At 53.1% G+C, this 16,984-nt stretch overlaps 8 protein-coding genes across 8 annotated transcripts; 3 read left to right on the top strand and 5 right to left on the bottom strand.

The window, feature by feature from the left end:
* Nucleotides 1-130: 130 nt before the first annotated feature.
* On the top strand, nucleotides 131-1,036 carry PODANS_1_5765 (uncharacterized protein; the record flags this gene model as incomplete). Its single annotated transcript, XM_001912751.1, has 1 exon — nucleotides 131-1,036. The coding sequence occupies one exon, from the start codon at nucleotides 131-133 to the stop codon at nucleotides 1,034-1,036; it is 906 nt and encodes a 301-aa protein (XP_001912786.1).
* A 633-nt stretch (nucleotides 1,037-1,669) lies between these two features.
* PODANS_1_5760 (uncharacterized protein) lies at nucleotides 1,670-2,627 on the bottom strand (the record flags this gene model as incomplete). Its single annotated transcript, XM_001912750.1, has 3 exons — nucleotides 1,670-2,034; nucleotides 2,106-2,339; nucleotides 2,540-2,627. The coding sequence occupies 3 exons, from the start codon at nucleotides 2,625-2,627 to the stop codon at nucleotides 1,670-1,672; spliced, it is 687 nt and encodes a 228-aa protein (XP_001912785.1).
* Nucleotides 2,628-3,479: 852 nt separating this feature from the next.
* PODANS_1_5750 (uncharacterized protein) lies at nucleotides 3,480-4,328 on the top strand (the record flags this gene model as incomplete). The annotated part of the gene is made up of 1 exon (XM_001912749.1): nucleotides 3,480-4,328. The coding sequence occupies one exon, from the start codon at nucleotides 3,480-3,482 to the stop codon at nucleotides 4,326-4,328; it is 849 nt and encodes a 282-aa protein (XP_001912784.1).
* A 190-nt stretch (nucleotides 4,329-4,518) lies between these two features.
* PODANS_1_5740 (uncharacterized protein) lies at nucleotides 4,519-6,622 on the bottom strand (the record flags this gene model as incomplete). Its single annotated transcript, XM_001912748.1, has 4 exons — nucleotides 4,519-5,536; nucleotides 5,589-5,893; nucleotides 5,951-6,501; nucleotides 6,565-6,622. 4 exons carry the CDS (start codon nucleotides 6,620-6,622, stop codon nucleotides 4,519-4,521), a joined length of 1,932 nt encoding a protein of 643 aa, XP_001912783.1.
* Nucleotides 6,623-8,166: 1,544 nt separating this feature from the next.
* Nucleotides 8,167-9,611, bottom strand: PODANS_1_5730 (uncharacterized protein; the record flags this gene model as incomplete). The annotated part of the gene is made up of 3 exons (XM_001912747.1): nucleotides 8,167-8,603; nucleotides 8,671-8,801; nucleotides 8,872-9,611. Coding segments are annotated over 3 exons (1,308 nt in total), but the record flags the coding sequence as incomplete, so codon positions are not given.
* Nucleotides 9,612-9,748: 137 nt separating this feature from the next.
* On the bottom strand, nucleotides 9,749-10,658 carry PODANS_1_5720 (uncharacterized protein; the record flags this gene model as incomplete). The annotated part of the gene is made up of 2 exons (XM_001912746.1): nucleotides 9,749-10,262; nucleotides 10,354-10,658. 2 exons carry the CDS (start codon nucleotides 10,656-10,658, stop codon nucleotides 9,749-9,751), a joined length of 819 nt encoding a protein of 272 aa, XP_001912781.1.
* A 1,981-nt stretch (nucleotides 10,659-12,639) lies between these two features.
* On the top strand, nucleotides 12,640-13,212 carry PODANS_1_5710 (uncharacterized protein; the record flags this gene model as incomplete). The annotated part of the gene is made up of 1 exon (XM_001912745.1): nucleotides 12,640-13,212. The coding sequence occupies one exon, from the start codon at nucleotides 12,640-12,642 to the stop codon at nucleotides 13,210-13,212; it is 573 nt and encodes a 190-aa protein (XP_001912780.1).
* A 767-nt stretch (nucleotides 13,213-13,979) lies between these two features.
* On the bottom strand, nucleotides 13,980-16,729 carry PODANS_1_5700 (uncharacterized protein; the record flags this gene model as incomplete). Its single annotated transcript, XM_001912744.1, has 4 exons — nucleotides 13,980-15,968; nucleotides 16,032-16,218; nucleotides 16,277-16,324; nucleotides 16,404-16,729. The coding sequence occupies 4 exons, from the start codon at nucleotides 16,727-16,729 to the stop codon at nucleotides 13,980-13,982; spliced, it is 2,550 nt and encodes an 849-aa protein (XP_001912779.1).
* Between the last annotated feature and the right edge of the window lie 255 nt (nucleotides 16,730-16,984).

The raw sequence follows: 16,984 nt of genomic DNA, 5'->3' as shown, positions 1-16,984 counted from the left end.
CATGGCCGGCCGACACTGAAGAGGTGGGAGTATAAGATGGCACGACTGGTACTCCTGAGGCGCTACCGCGACCACTCCCGCGCCTCACACGCAACCCAGAATCGCATCGCCTCTATGCTGCAAACACGTGATGGAGCCATCATTAGATACCCATGACCCCTCACAGGGAGCCGTTCGAGCAGCGGCTCAGTTCGAAGGCACCCTTGTCCTTCTCGACGACGTTATGCGTTCATCCGACGCGGCACCTCGATCTGGACCTGACCTAGACCAAGCCCTCAACCAAGCCTTGCTTTCACCATCCGCATTCCCGGATACCGACGACGAGTCCTTTACTGCATCCTCTGTGTCTGGAGATGGGTGGACAGAGATCTTCACCACGGCCGCGGAGGACGACGAGATCAGAACCCAATCGAACAGGTCCCAAACAACCATCTCTCGTCGATCATGGATAAGACCCATGCATGAATGGGGCATGGACGACCCCCCCGATGGCAGTAGTAGTCGGTGGGGTGGCTCAGAAAGGGCGAATTCGAACTGGAACTGGACTGATGCAGAGAGCATTCGGTCGACGAACCAAGAAAGGGGGGTCACGGCCCTGGAGGTCGTTGAAGAGGACTTGGAAGAGGACCCAGGCGACCTGTACGATGATCCTTCAGATGGAATGACCACCGAACCAGGTGACGTTCGGATCAACCCTGCTCCTCCAACTCCTCACCTCTTGAGCAACTACCCCGGACCCAACACTCTCCTTAGCTTAGAGCCCATCGGCCCTAGCTCTTCAGAAAAAGGCAAACAGAGAGAAGCGGTCTGTAGGCATGTTCTTAATGGAGAAGATTGCACTTGCATCGATCCCTCCAAGTTAGACCAGCTCCAGAGAGACCTCGACGCACAAAGGGATCTTATCATGGAAATCGAGAAGGACGGCAAGACAAGGTTCGCTGAGCTGCCGAGAGTGGAGGTTGCGGGCATAGAGATCGACTTTGACGGGCTGCAGAGGAAGTACTGGGCCGATTGTGCGAAGGCGCATTGTAAGTAGGTAGATAGATAGCAATAGGGAGCTGGCTCTCACGGCAAATTGGCAGCGGGGGAGGAGGATATACATTACCAGACAGCAGACGAACAAGTGAAACAAGCAACGTCAACAACACTATCACAAAGAGGAGAACAATATTGCGGTCAAACATCGAGACAGACCCAGTTCTTTCAGCAGGCCCGGCTTCAACAGCTCGGCTTGGCTCTATAGATGTATGGGATCAACTAGATCCCGGGGGACAACCGGTCATAGCAAGGCCATTCCTAAATTCCTCCGTTAGCCAAACACAACTTCCATACTATCTCCAGCGTTGGAGCACGGAACAAAAAACCCACTTACTCTCGTCTCCTCCCCTTCCAAAACGTATGCTCGCCATAGCCCCCCCACCCCCGTCGCCTGCTCTCACGCCCAATCTTGCCCGGCCAGCACCGCCCACAAGCGAACTTGCTCGCTCTCGCGCCAAGGCCCTTGCTCGTCCGGCTGCGATCGCAAGCCTTGAATTCTGCCACGAAGCCGTTTCTTCCAGTCACGTGTAGCCACAAACTCCACCGCGGCGTTTCCCAGATCCGGCTCATTCGGCCTTTGCTCATTCTCCAATCCTTTTCTTGATTCAACTGTGTTTCTTGCGAGGCGCTCCTAGAGCCTATCCTCCAGCTTCTTCAACCCCGTCATGTTGCCCAACTCGGCCATTGTATTTAGGACTCCATCCACCAGCGCCTTGAACATGCCCTGTCCTCTCTTTTTGCTGCCGTTTGATGTAGACGACGAGGAGAAGTCACCGCTGCTCCCGCTTCCCATGGTGGGGAGGACGTTGTCGCTTGCTGAGAGGGAAACAAACAATGCGAAGGGAACGAGCCAGACGCAGAGCCCAAAGTAGGAGGCGATCTCGGTGAAGGTGGGGATGTCGTCAGGAGTGTCGTAATAGGAGACGTTTTGGTAGGCGCGTTCTTGGTGGTGGGAGAAGTGTTTGAACCAGACGTAGTGGTTGATTAAAACGAGGGCTGTTGGGTAGAGAGAGGGGTTAGTCTACGCTTTATCGGTAGGTACTTGGGTTGGGACGGGGGCAACTCACCACACGAGGCGAGGAACAAGGGGTCTGTGAGTTTCACAAAGGGAAAGCGCCGCATGTTGCCTAAGTAGATAAAGTGCGAGAAGATGCCGAGAACGGTGAGGAAGAAGGGGAAGCGGTCGACGACGCAGAGGAGAAGCTGGAGGGCCATGATCGAGTAAATGAGCTTGGAGAGGAAGCGCTTCGCAATGACGGTGTGCTCTTCGACGAGTTCAGAGAGGTAGTAGAGGCCGGAGGCTATATTGGAAGCACGTCAGCGAAAGTGAAGATGTATTGGGTCCGTTTTAAAGCCATTCGAACGATCGCGAGACGCATTCGACAGTCACCAACAGACATTGGAAAGAAAGTGGGCGGCATCCAGACTATCTTCAGAGGGATATGGAGAAAAGACAAAGGTATATGAAGCGACCATATGGCCCTCTCAAGATAGTTTGAACGCATGCAAGGGAGCATACCTATGGCCAGGGTCATGAAGCCAAAGCCCACGATCGACCCGAGGTATCCGACCAACGGCAAGATCCACATGTTGAGCAGCAATTCGAGGTCTCTTGAAGCGAAAGGTAGGGTTATCGAGAAAGGAAAAGGCCGTTGAGAAGTAAAAAGGGTGTTGTCGGCGCAGATGAGGTAGTATTGGGGAAACAAGAAGACCTCTTGAAGATAGCTTCAAGGCGTCTCGAAAAGGGACAGATTCTTCGAGAGTGCTTGTCGGGGAATACAAGTCTCAGCAGTACACTTCAATCGGTACTGGGTTCCTCTATTAGGCACATAGGCCGGGTTTGTATGGGCAACCACAATCCAGCATAGGTGTTCAACGACGTCAATGGCAACTGCCCCCTGAAAGCGAACGCGTGTTAATTGAAAGCTTGGCGCGTTCCCGCATTTTGGGCGACGGGCCATGCCCTGTTTTTTTATTGTAGCAGCATCTCCACTATAAGAAGTCAACTACCGGGATTCGGTACATTGTTGATCCCGATTAGATAACGACAAGATCTTAAAGTTCGCAACTACAACTAGTTGGAGCACTTGTATAGGTATGCTTCTGATGTTGTAATAGGAGTAACTAATGTTAAAGCAGCTACTCATTTAACATACATCATTCTCATTGTTCACTCGAGCTGTGGATATATGCTTCGAGGCGCAATTCATTTTAACGCCCAGCGCACCGAGAACCCTGCAGACCACCCACCCGCCCCACCATAATCTGTCCAAAAAATCCTTATCGTAGAATTTCCCAAGCTCCCCAGCCAAAGCTTGCGACCCAAGTCCAGAGTCCAACTCAACCAGCGACCCCCTCCACAGCCTCTCGAGCGCATCGCGAATTGTGACTATCTAGAACTGCGCTTTACCTAGTAAATACCTAAACCCCAACCACCCACCATGTCCCGCCCCGAAGACACCCTCCTCGCAGACGTCCACTACGACGACGTCGAAGCCCGCAAGTACACCACCTCCTCCCGCATCCAAAACATCCAAGCCTCCATGACCCGCCGCGCCCTCGAGCTCCTCGACCTCAAAACCCCCTCCCTCATCCTCGACGTCGGCTGCGGCTCCGGCCTCTCAGGCGAGATCCTCTCCGACATCCCCCCCGAGGAAGGCGGACCTCACGTCTGGATCGGCATGGACATCTCCCCTTCCATGCTCGACGTCGCCCTGCAGCGCGACGTAGAAGGCGACTTGTTCCTCGCCGACATCGGCCAGGGCGTCCCCTTCCGCGCCGGCACCTTCGACGCAGCGATCAGCATCAGCGCCATCCAGTGGCTTTGCAACGCCGAGAGCAGCGAGACCTCTCCCCAGCAGAGGTTGGCGAGGTTTTTCGGGGGGTTGTATCAGAGCTTGAAGCGGGGTGGGAGGGCGGTGTGTCAGTTTTATCCAAAGAACGATGTCCAGAAGCAGATGATCACTTCTGCTGCGGTCAAGGCTGGTTTTGGGGCGGGTATGCTTGAGGATGATCCTGATACGAAGAATGTAAAGGTTTACTTGGTCTTGACGGCGGGTCAGAGCGCGGTGGCCAATACCAAGAGCGGGGATATTACCGGTGTGGTTGAGAATATGGAGGGGGTGGATGTGGTGGATAACCGGAGGCAGGGCAGGTCGTCTGGGAAGGGGGAGATCAAGAAGGGTAGCAAGCAGTGGATTATCAAGAAGAAGGAACAGATGGAGAGGAAGGGAAAGGTTGTCAAGACTACGAGCAAGTACACGGGGCGGAAACGTCGGATTGCTTTCTAGATGATGGGCGACTTGTTGTTTTGGCACGGTTTCGGTTGGGCATTTTGGAACGGCGTTTGGGCGATAAAAGCATGGTCTTCGTTATTTCGTTATTTGCTACGTTGACTGAAATTTTGATACCCAGTTTCTTGTGCTATTGTGTTCATTTCCATCGTGCGTTCCCATCTCCTACATGTGCTTTCTCGTCCCGTTAGATGTGCTCACCGTCTCTCATACCACCCGGCTTTCCATCCGTGATCTCCGGATACACGGTATACACCCCCGAATAATCCGGCAGCCCATCCTCCCCAATAGTAACCTCAGTGCTAGTGACACTCACCCTCAACCCCGGAACCTCCCCACAATCCTTCTCCGCCCCAGTCTCAAACATCGTCACCTTCCACTTGAGCTCCTTCTTCAAATACGGCACCACTTCCTCTGGCTGCAGGCTATGCAAGCCAGTATTCTCATTGACAATATCCTGCAACAGGGCCGAAGTCAAAGGCACCGTCCCAGAGATCATCAGCTCATCTGCCGCATCAGTGATGCACTTGGCGCACTTGGTGGTTGTCGGTCCTTGAGTGGAGCGCCCAAGGACAGAGACACGGCCGACAGTGTTGAACTCTGTCTGCCAAGAGTCAGGGTCGGACTCGTCAATGGGGCCGAGGAAGACGATGACGCGGAAGGCACCGTGGAGGCCGTGTTTCTGGGCGCGGATGTTGACCACCCATTCGGGGTACTTGTTGTTCGGGGCGAGGTGTTGGAGATGTTCGGGGATGGGGCTGGCCTTCATCTCTTGGGTGATGAGGAGGGGTTTCTCTGCTGTGATAGGAGCCGAAGGGGGAGGAGCGGCGAGGGACAGGCTCTTGATCAGCTCTGTGTGCTCGGTGGCTCTGGCCTGGACGTTGGCAGCGGCGAAGTTGGCAAAGACGTTGGTGCCGTAGAGGGTTGTGACTGCCTGTCGGATGGAGGTTTGGTACTCGGAGCCGGTCCTGTACTTCCACTCTTGAGTCTCGGGGTAGGCGTAGCCGAAGGTGGTCGTGGTATCCTTGATCTCCTCTGAGGTCCAGAACTTGGTAGCTGACTTGTCCCAGAAGGGGGTCAGGGGGGTGTCCTTGGTCTGGGACTCGCCTTCCGTCGAGTTAAAGGTCGAGTAAGGGGCTGGACGGGGGGTCAAGAAGTTGTCGGGGTTGAGGTCTTGCCAGATGGCCCAGAGACGGTCGACGTTGCTGCCTCGTAGTTAGCAAAGGCTGTTGTACACACCTTGATACGAAGACCTACGTATGATGGAACCAGAACAGGGGATCAAACGATGACACATCCAAAGAAGACATGTGCCCGCCCCCTCCAGTTCGATCGTGGATCTCGTTATGTACGTCCTCAAGACTGCCGAACTCGCCAGGGGTCATGTTCGGGTCCCATCTGTTGAAGCTGAAGGCGTCAAAGTTGGTGTAAGACAGCAGAAGAAGGCTGACGTTGGTGCGAAGAGAAGCCAGCTCGTTGGCCAGGATGGGTGCCACGCGGTTATCCTGAGACTGCCCAGTTCTCGGGTTGGGGTAGCGGACAGTTGTGGGAAACCGGCTCCACTGGAATCAGGTTGTCAGCCATCTCAATATTCTACCTTTGAGTAAGAAGGTCCATACCTGTCTAGGAAAGTCGCCCGGCGAGGGGTTCACCGGGTGGAACACGAAGCGGTAGATCGGGTTGGCAGTGGACTTGGTCTTGCCATCCACATCAACCACTTGGAGGCTCGGGGCCGTAAAAGCACTGGGGAAAGCTGAAGACCCAGAAGGTGGCTGGCTAGCCCAGTCGAAGTAAGGCATGCGGAATGTCTTGGCCGCCTCGACATACTTGGTTCGGAGGGGGCCTTGAGGAAACTGGTTGGCAATCTTCTGGATGGAGTTGTACAGAGCCTGCTCGAAGAGAGCAAGGTACGGACGGTGCCATGTTAAGAAGAGAATCGAGGAATGGGTGCAGTACCCCCCGAACCCGCTTGTCGACTGCCAGTCACTGTTGCTGCCGACGTTGTTCCAAGGCTTGTAGGGCAGACCATGGATACCAGCGATCTGGTAGTAGGATGTCTGGACTGACTCGTTGAGGGCTTGGAAGTCCTTCAGCGCAAGGACGAGGAGGTTGAAGTGGTCAGGATAGTTGCGCTGGAGGTCCCGGAGCTCTCGGCGAAGGGGGAACGATCCTGTTCAATGTCAGCCTGTGTCAAACTCGGCCCCAGCATGTTGGCATGGTTGGATCGTGTTACCATCTGGACCGGCCGTGGTAGGAATCCCAGTAATCGCAATGTTGCCTGTGGTGCTCATGTTTTCTGCTGAAGTTAATGTTGTGCTTTCTTGTGATGTATTCTGTCAAGACTGCTCTGTCCGTATCGTCCTTGATACTTGACAACGGCAGCCCTTTATACAGCCATCCATACCCCAGACCGAACACCATACTGTTTAATATCTTGTCTCAACCCTCCCGTCATCCTGACCCTCGAGGCGCAGCTAGTTGGTGTAAGCCATCTGCGAAGCGGCATCAGTTGACCGCCTCCCAGCTCCCAGCTCGACCAGTGGTGCCCTTATGCCTCCCGCAGCTGCGTTCATTTCGGGGCATATCGATGACTGATAAGAGCAAATTGGCCAGCTGAACCATCACCAGCCCTATGTGGCTCCCTCGATTCATCCATATCGCGACTGAGCTTGCGAATACGTCGTGGTGGGTGGTTCTGCTCGGATTTCCGCTAAAACCCAGCACTCGGGAACCTATGACAAGCGACCAGCGATCTGCAGCCCTGGAGGATATCTGGTAACAGTCAGCTAATGCAAGTAATTCGGGATTAAGGTACTCACCGGTTAGATTAGCGGTCAACCAGCGGGTGGTTGGAGTCGAGGCTGGCAGCTCATGGTGGTAGGGCGGACTGTGGTAGCTTTGGGCAAGTCTCCGCAAGCCGGATTACTCGGATATGGGGTTAGTTGGCAGACGGCGTCAGCAATAATTTCACAACTTTGTACCTAGATCCTCGTTTGCATTCGATCTCAGTCTCACAAATACCACAGTGAGTTTCTTTCTATAAACCAAGCGGATTCATCTGTTTTCTCTCCAGATTCAACATCAATTGGTCGATACACACTAAACCAACAGCGCCCAACAACTACCTTCGGCAGCCTTTTCATCGTATATCGGTTTCCTGAGGCTCTTGAATCTAGTTCTTCCCCTGTTGTTGCACAACAGATTCACCGAGATCTTTCAGACCTCATTTGGCTTTGTCAGCTTCCACTTCCCGCTCTGCTCGTATTCACCAACCCAGTCAACGACCGTCCCATGCTCCTCGAACGCGCGGCTAATCGGCCACCTTTGCCGCTCTGCTCAAGGATGACTTTTATGGACCTATGACCTTCTAGGCAATCTCACCGAGCGAACATTGCCACCACCTTATTCATCGTATTTCCTCCAATACCGCATTTGAGATCTACTACGGGCAAGTAGGCTCTAGAACAACTTCATTCTTGCCGCAAAGAACGGTGTGTCGCCTCGGGGTCATTTCCATCCTTTAAGTGTAGGTGCTCATGGGGCAGGGCCTGGGAATATACCTCTTGAAAGCACGCTGGGGATACACCTGTATAGCAGAAAGAGATGAAAAAAACAGATGATATGCATCTTCCTGCCAAAGATACGCTCCGATTGTTTCATTGTACGCCTACAAGAAAGCAAGTAATGCATGAGAATAGCCATGATACATGTCCCAACAAATAACGCATGATAAAACCATAACATGTGGCCCAAAATTTACCATTATCCCTATTATTTTCCTCCATCTCTCCATATGATGCCATTCCCCCCTGCGATATATCTCAAAAAACAACCCTTAGGCCTCGGCATTATCATTCGACGCCTCACCGCCCTCATTCGACACCTCACCTCTCTCTTCCAAGGCCTTGTACTGATCGGTCATCACCTCCAATCTCTCCGCCAACTCCATGTTACTCATCTGCGAAGACAGCGCCTGCTCCATATGATGCATAAGGGCGACCTCCGCTGCGCTCTTCATCTCGGCTGACGTCCTCTTTTTGCGGCTAAGCTCTGCTTGCTCTTGGTGATATTTTGACCAGTTTCTGGCACTCTCGATGAGGCTTGCTGGGAAGTAGCGACTGGCGAGCTCCAGGCCGTAATCCCAATTGTTCACCGGGCCGGCGACGACGGTGTGGGGGAGGGAAATCGTGGCGTGGCCGTCCTCGACAGAACCATGGCTGGTCATGTGGACGTTAAGAACTTGTGATGGATACCAGGCATTCAACATTTTGCCTAAAAAGGTTGAAGACGTGGTCAGTATTACTTCAGGGCATCTATCGAGGCAAGGGACCCGACTTACCCAGGTCGAGGAAATGGGTTGCGAAAAAGACACGAGACTTCTTCTTTACGAGCTCTTCTGCCATGGCGGCGGCGAGTCCTAGACCCTCGGCGGTGGAGGTTCCTCGACCAAGTTCATCAATGATCACCAAGCTCTTGTTGGTGGCGCCGCTGCATAAAGAGTTAGGTGTCTGCAGAGACGCAGGAGAATGACAAGACTTACTGCAAAATGACAGACATTTCGTCCATCTCTACCGCAAATGTACCGGCATTGCCTGCGGCATTGTCGTTGGTTGCAGACCGGACAAAGATTCGGTCGCAAATTGGAACAGCTGCCCTCTCTGCTGGAACGAAACAGCCGATCTGAGCGAGAATCTGCATGAGGGCAATTGTCTTGATGTATGTCGTCTTGCCGCCCATGTTTGTACCGGTCACTACCACGAACTTGGTGTCATCGCCAGAGAACACGTCGTTGGGAACGAAACCTCTTCTGGCTTCCATGATGGGGTGACGGGCTTTGATCAAAGCGAGTTCCTTGCCGAGCTTTGGGCGAACATATCCATGGGTGGTTGTTAATTCGGCGTGGGAACAGATCAAGTCCAACTGGGCGACAGCCTTTGATATCGAGGTGAGGTCGGCCACATAACCAGCCTCGGCGATGGCGTTACGCAACTCGAGGACGTACTTGTCGCTTTCCTTGGTGATGATGTCGGAGTGGACTCGAAGTTGCTGGCTCAATTCAAGCAAGCGGTCGGTCTGGCACAGGTAGTGCTCGCCTCTTCGGATTCCGAGGTTGACCCTTACACAACCAATCTTGGCTTGACCCCAAATTTCCCCGGGCTGCGGCTCGTCGGTGTCGACATATTGACGGACATCCGCCCACTTGAACTTGAAGCACAGTCCTTTGTCCTTGTCATCAAATAGTTTCGGGGCAGCGGCTTCACCCAACACCTCTACGTCATATTAGCACTGCAATACAGCCCAGGAATTAGAGCAGATAGGGAAAAACATCAACAACAAATACAGAACCGCCCTTCATATAGCCAAAATGCGAGGTAGATCAGAACGCACGTGGAAACACAAATTAAAAGACATTCACATCAACAGAAATGCTGCCAGCTGGTGACAGATATAACGAGAGCAGCGCTTGCAAACAACCCTGAACTTGAAAGAACTAAAAAGAAAACAAGCCAAAACATTTCGAACTTACCTTGGAACAGGGCGAGCTTCAGGGCAAAGTAGGCCTCGGCCTCCTCACGCGTCCTCCTGTGCTCAGCACGGGCAAGGTCGATGGCGTCGTTGGGCAACGCCCGGATTGCCCACATCCGGGCGTGCCCAATCTCAGCCGCGCTACGGCTGTAGGCGGCGTCTTCTTGGAGGACCGCCGCGAGGAGGCCGAGGGTCGGCCCGGTCTTGTCGGCGCCGGTCTTGCTCGCTACGCTCGCGAGCAAGTGGTCGGTCACGTCGGCGGCCCGGAGAAGTTGGTGGAGGGCTTGGACGTTTTTGAGGTAGGATTTGAGCCCAAGGACCCGGCTCAAATCCCCCTCGGCTTGTGAGAGCTCATGGGCTCCCACGGCCGCCGACATGTGCCGACCACTGCTCGACACGATTCCGCTTTGCACGGGTTGCCGAATCACAGTATGGTCTGTTGCCAACTTAACCAAAAATGTCAGACTTTCTTTGCTACCTAAGCCTCATACTTTACATGGGCTGGTCTTCACTCACCCAGCCGGAGATAGACTCCAAGTCGATCCCGTCGAACTCCTTCAACCAATCTCTCAGCTTCCGGAACACGTCTTCGTCGCCACACAGAGTTTCTACCGCGTCGTGGTGGAGGTTGATCTCCTCCTCGTTCGTCATCGGCTGGAGGACGCTCCTCGTGAGCAGGCGCCGGCCCTCCGGAGTCCGCGTGTTGTTCGCTAACGCGAACAACGTATTGTCGCCCGGTTGGGCTTGGCGCCCGTTGCGGAGGAGTTCTAATGCTTGGATGGCTGCTTTGTCCATCCGCATGACTCCGGAGGGCTCGATGTACTCGATGTTGAGTGCGCCTGCTCGGATTGCGAGGCCATGGTAGCTCTCGATGTAGGAGACGACCTAGATTTCATTAGCATGACAGTCAACCAAGTGATTAGGATATGATATACGTACGGCCGCGAAGGCGCAGGCGGCGTAGAAGTTGTTGGATGACAGTATGACTTTGAGAGGGACAATCTGGTCGCTATAGGCGTAGTACTCAATGTTGATGATTCCAAGAGCTTTGTCCCAACATCCTCTGGGCATCGTGGTGGTGTAAGTAGGCCACCCAATTTCGTCTTCCAAGACCTCGGCCAGTCTGGAAGAGGCACGGTCCGCAGTGATACGGGGCAGAGTGATGAATGTGGTCGGCTTGTGCTGCATAGCAGAGAGAGTCTGCTTGAGAGTCGTATAGTTGCTTTCATTGGCAATGGTGATAATCTGGGAGCTGGCTAGGTTCAAATTGATCGTGGCGAGGCCGATAACGCCGGCTGAGCGAGATTCGGCTACAGCACAGACGACATGATGTTGGAACTCCTCAGCTTCAAAGTAGGAGGGAGCGGCAAAGGGAGACGGAGCCAACGAGGCGTCATAGGTGGCAGAGTAAGCGGCGCTGGAGAGACCAAGAGAGGTGTTGGAGGCGTCAGGGGAGCTGTCCAGGGTGGGAGTGGTAGGCCGGCGGGGGGTAAAGTTGCTGCTCCTGACGATAGCTGGAGGAGCCTCTCTCCGGATGATGGAGGAGTCGGAAAAACTGCTGGACGCGTCCATTGTGAAATTGAGGGTCTTCGAAGAGAAAAACGAGGCGTTCGAAGCTGCTGACTGGGCGTTCGAAGATAGTGACTAAGCGTTCAAAGATAATATTGAGGCCTATCGAGAGATTTGAAAGGAGTTGGAACAGAAGATCGAGGCCTAATTTTGAAATCGAAAGGCCTAAAAGGTTAGAATCAATACCTTCAATGGTAGTGAGGAGGTCTTACAAGATCGTGAGAGGGCGTTGCGAGATAGTGGTGATGGGTTGGATCATAAGAAGGCGTTCCAAGCACGATGGTGATGTCTTTGATGAAGGCCGGGAGAGATCAAAGGAAAGTTTCGAAGCCTGGCAGAAATTGAAATACACCTAAAAGAACTAGTCGTGTGTGTGCCGAAACTCCTCCGAGGGCTTTGCAACCTTGTAACAGAAGGGGGAAGGAGCGGACCAGAGTACCTCCAGGCAACTACCTGAGGCTCCTTCCTAGTGCATTCAAGACGATCTAACGATTCTCAAAGATACAGATTAAGAAACAGTTATTATGTTGGGAAAACGAGGGGTTATGCGGTTGGAAATAGGACCAGTATTGCAGAGTGTAATGACCCCTGAGAGGAACTCCTATACCCCTGGAGAGGCACTCCCACACTCATTGAGAAACACCACTAGTTCCATGATGAGGTGCCCGGTGGTAGAGATGAATGACACCATGACATGATGCCGTGACTAGGCCATTGACAAGGATAATTATATACAGACAGTGTCATCATCCTCAGGCATGGTGAAGATATCAACATCACACCTAGCTCAACACAATGTAGCAATTTCCTCTCAATCCTAGGTGACACTCATCGTCCATCAATATGTCCTATTCGCTAACCACAACGCCCGTAATCAAATACATAACATGGTGTTGAACCGAATAACTAGATATATTCCAGGCTGCTGACAAGCCCAGACAAGTTGTTTGAGATCAAGAGAGAATCGCTTAGCCCTATGCAAGATGCTTATGCACTCTGCGCTTGGCACATGCAGTGATGTAACGCCATTCGGGCCCTGATTTGATGGTTTTTGGTGGGTCGGTTGCTGACATGTGAGACACGACCATCCGAAAACCAAGGCAAAATAACACTGACTTTTTCTCGCCAGCTCTCCAATTCTGTGACATTTCTGTCTGATTGCGACTCTAGTCATAGTAATTCGTCCAACACCGAGAAGAAAACACCAATCAAAATGTCTCCTTCAACCAACACCGTCCCAACAGGACCTATCCTCGCCGCCCCTCCTCCATGGAACACCAAAGCAACCATGTACCTGATCCCCTTCTGGACCTCCTCCAAAACCGCAGCCAACCTCCCCCAAAAGGCCTACCACCCCTTGGAATACCAGTCCTCATTCTCCTCCCCCCAAGCATCAGGCAAACCCCTCGGGGGTCTCAGCATGGTCCAGATAATCCGCTACCACGAAACCCCCGTCGGCCCCTACGACGAACTCATCCTCTGTCCCGGCACATTCGAATACCCCCTCCCAGACGACCAAGCCAGCTCAACCAAGAAGAAAACCGGCAAGGCCATGAGGATCACCCGAATCTACGTCAGCCAGAAATACACCTGTTCGAACGGCCGAAAGCGTTTGTTTCCCCACTACTCTGTTTTCTCATGGACCAGTCTAACACCGCATCACAGTCTGGAACCTCCCCAAACACCTTGCCAAATTCACCTGGTCAACCCCCGACCCATCCAACCCCAATGTCCAAACCCTCCGAGTCTACCCCCACGACCACACTACTCCCTACGACCCAACTGAATCAACCCCCAGCACCACCCCCTTATTCAAGTGCACCCTCAAGATGATCCCCTACCTCCCATCCTTCCCCTTCTCGAACCACTGGCTTCCAAGGTTAAGGATCGACGTCACTTTGGTGCAACCTCCCTTACCAGAAAATAGCCAGGCTTCCCAAGAAGAGCTCCCGGGAACGGGGGAGGAGTGGGTCAAGATGGGGGGGTATGAACAAGTCTCCAAGAAGTGCAAGATCATGTGGGCTGACATGGATCAGAGGGAAGAGGGAGAAGGGGGAAAAGAGGAGGGTAACTTCTTTCCTGGCCTGAAAAGGTGGAATCTGGCGGTGGTAATGCAGGATGGAGAGGCAAACTTTGTGGATGGGGAGAGGTGGGCTGCACCGAGGCATACACTCTGATGCAGCGCTTTGGGGTCAGCGTTGGTGTAGTATGGTGGGAAATATAGGCAACAAACAAGTCTTGGAGATTCCTTTTTGGATAGCAAAAGACTTATTTTCTCGTGATTGGAAGCACAATCTGTCGGTTTTGGCGCTGTGGTGACATGTCCCCTGCCGAGCTGCCCCTGAACTGCTTCACCCCGTGTCAATAGCCTCTCTGTGAAACTGTAAACAATCAAACAAGTATCATTCTCTCATAATCTCTTTGAAGAGAATTTGCTCCTCAGGGGATGATTTCCATCAGCCAAAGCCATCCACACAAAGAGGCCCCACTTATTGACAACAAGTTGCTCCTGATCCAACATCGCGCGACCTACACGGGCCACCCAACCCCCCCTCATATCTCCTTCACAAACCCAACCTCAACAACCCTATCCATAGCCAACCTCAAATTCGCAATCTTCGCCCTCGTATTCTCCCTAATCCACAAGAAAATCGACAGCACAATCCTCCTCCCAATCGAGCTCGACCTCCTCACCCTCATCTGCTCCTTGCCAACAATATACATAATCTTCGCCGCAAAAGCCTTATCAAGCTTGGCCAGCTCATCCGCAACCTCATGATCCCTCAGTTCCACCGGCAGCCTATTCGACCTCGAGTTCAGCCCAGGAGGTCCACCCGCCAACCCCGTGGTAGTAGTAGTCCTGGTGCTGGTACTCGTGGTATTATTATCCCCATTCTTCTCCCCACCGACCTCGTCCTCGTCCTCATCCCCCACCTCCTTTGACGGGCCAAGTCCCAGCCGCTCCTTCGCCTGCCGGATAATCGCCTTCCTCACCTGATTGTATATCAACGCAGACAAATCAGGACTGATCACCTCGTCCATGAACCCGTGCTTGATCACCAGCCGGTAACACCCCGGTAGAGTCCCAAACTTTGAGACGTGATACCTCTCCTCAGGGGAAACAGTCGGGATCTCCACCGGATGAAGATGGAAAAAGACAGCCACCTCAGGTACAGCAACAAATTTACTGACAAAATGTGTGAAAACAGCTGGAGTCATCACACCCGTCTTATCAAAGTAGATCCCCAAACCTCTAATGACACTCAACGGTTCACCTCCCCATTTGGGCGTAAGGCACAAATGTCCCTTCTGGTCCTTACCAACAAGTTCAGTAGGCCTGAAGCGGTCCTCCGCCTCGGCGCGCCACTGGTTCTCCTTGCCAAATCTCCAGAGGAGGAAGATGGCAGTGAGGATCCCAGAGACGGTGATGGTGAACCACGCCCCGTCGGGGACTTTGTTGAGAGCCGAGGAAAGATACAGCCCGTCCATGGTGGCGAAGAAGAGCCATGGGATGAAGATCAAAAAGGGGGACAGTTTCCAGACTATCAGCGCCACAAGCGTGACCATGCAGGTGTCGAAGAAGGTGACGAACATGACGCAGACGCCGTAGGCGTTGCCGAGGCGGGTGGTGTCGCTGTAGACGGCTGTGACGAGGACAGCGCCGATCATGAGGATCCAGTTAAGGAAGGGGACGTAAAGCTGGCCGTGGAAGACGCGAGAGGTGTGCACCACCTTGACTTGGGGGCAGTAGGAGAGCTTCATGATTTGGCTGGTGAGCTGAAATGTTGCTGTGATCATGGCCTGGCTGGCGACGATGGCTGCCAGGACGGCTACCACCAGGGAGGGGTAGAGCATGCCCGGGGGGACACAGTTGAAGAAGGGGTTGGCATAGGCTTCGGGGTGAACACTGATGAAGGCCGCTTGACCGATGTACGCCAGCAACAAGCAAGGGTAGGCGTAGCACATCCAGCTCAGCTGAATAGCGCGAAGGCTGAAGGCACCAAGATCCGCAAACAATGCTTCCACTCCCGTAAATGATAACAGGATACCGCCCAGCATCCTCCAACCGTGTGTCTTGTGCTGCGAGAAGAATTGGATGGCAAAATAAGGACTGAAGGCCTTGAGCACCACCCAGTCGTATTTTACGAGGTTGTAGATGCCAAAACCGCCGTTGAATCCCAACCAAATGATGACTATGGGAGCAAACGCCGAGGCGAGCTTGGTGGTTCCGAACGGCTGTATCAGGAACAAGACAATGAGGATGCCACAAGAGGTACCGACAATCGCCGAAGATGACAGGTCTGGCTTCACGACCTTGAGCCCCTGGACAGCGCCAAGGACGGATTGAGCGGGTGTAAGGACACCGTCGGCAATGACCATGGATACGGCCAAGACTCCAATCGTCTTGAGGAGCCCATGGGTAAACTTGCTTCGTTCGATCCGGTCGCGAATGGTACGGTTCGGTTTGCGCATGTCCATTGTCGAGTGGCGTTCCATGCGCACAAGCACTTCTTCTCGAGGGTCGCGCGAGGTGATGTTTGCCTGTCCCCCTCTGTAAGTAATTGCCAGCATGATTCGAGGGTGGGCTTTATTGAGGGGATTCACAAATCTGGTAAGGAGTGAGTAACAACTGAAAGTGCCACCTTCTCCCTCATTGTCCGCGTGCAGGATGATAAAGACATATTTGACCGTGACCATAATGGTCAACGACCAGATGATGACTGAGAGCACTTGCAGAAGGTCTTCTTGAGTAGGCGGTTCGAGGAATGTCGACGAGTAGACATACAGGGGACTACCCCTGTGGATCAGCATTGCTACCGGACAGCAACCGAGACGTCTGACGATCATACCTGGTGCCAATGTCTCCGTAGATAACACCGATGGATTGGTATGCTAGCCTACAGACATGCAGAATCTTGTTAGTATCACAACATCCTAAAGAGCAGCATCAAAAAAGGGAAATGGAGCCCGACACACCATAACAGTGTAGTACCCTTAAACACCTGCTTCGTTTTGCCATGCTTATCACGCCAGTCATCCCCCTCTTCCACATCATCGCTACTGTTGGAAGGTCCACCATTCTCCTGAGAGATGTCACCGGCGGTTCGTCTGTCAAAAGACGCCCTTGTGATGCTTCTGGTGTTGTAAATACCGCCGGCCTGGCTAGGTCCGATGTCTCCTCGCAAGTCTGGCCCAAAGGAGATACCGGTAGAGCGGGCCGTGGGTTCAGACGGGACATTGTTTAGGGGAGGCAGGTCGTCATTGGCCTTCGATGTTATCGGTGGTGGTGGTGTGTCGGCCATGGTGTCAGGGTTATGGCTTCGGCAGTTGAACGTTGAACTGTTGCGTTGCTGGTCATGGAATGGGGTCAAGACTTGGTATGATGAAAATGAAAGTCAAGAAAAGGGATGATATCTCGGAACAAAACCGACAGGATCGTGCTGTGTCGGCTTTATAGTTCAGCTTGTCTCAAGACGAGACTCAGCTTCTCGTCCAGCAGTCGAAACAACCGTGAGATAAGGATGCGAGATAGATTTGCATAATGAGATATCGGTAAA

Source organism: Podospora anserina, chromosome 1 (assembly GCF_000226545.1).
Source record: "Podospora anserina S mat+ genomic DNA chromosome 1, supercontig 1".
Taxonomy (NCBI): domain Eukaryota; kingdom Fungi; phylum Ascomycota; class Sordariomycetes; order Sordariales; family Podosporaceae; genus Podospora; species Podospora anserina.
This window is presented reverse-complemented; position numbering and strand designations above follow the sequence as displayed.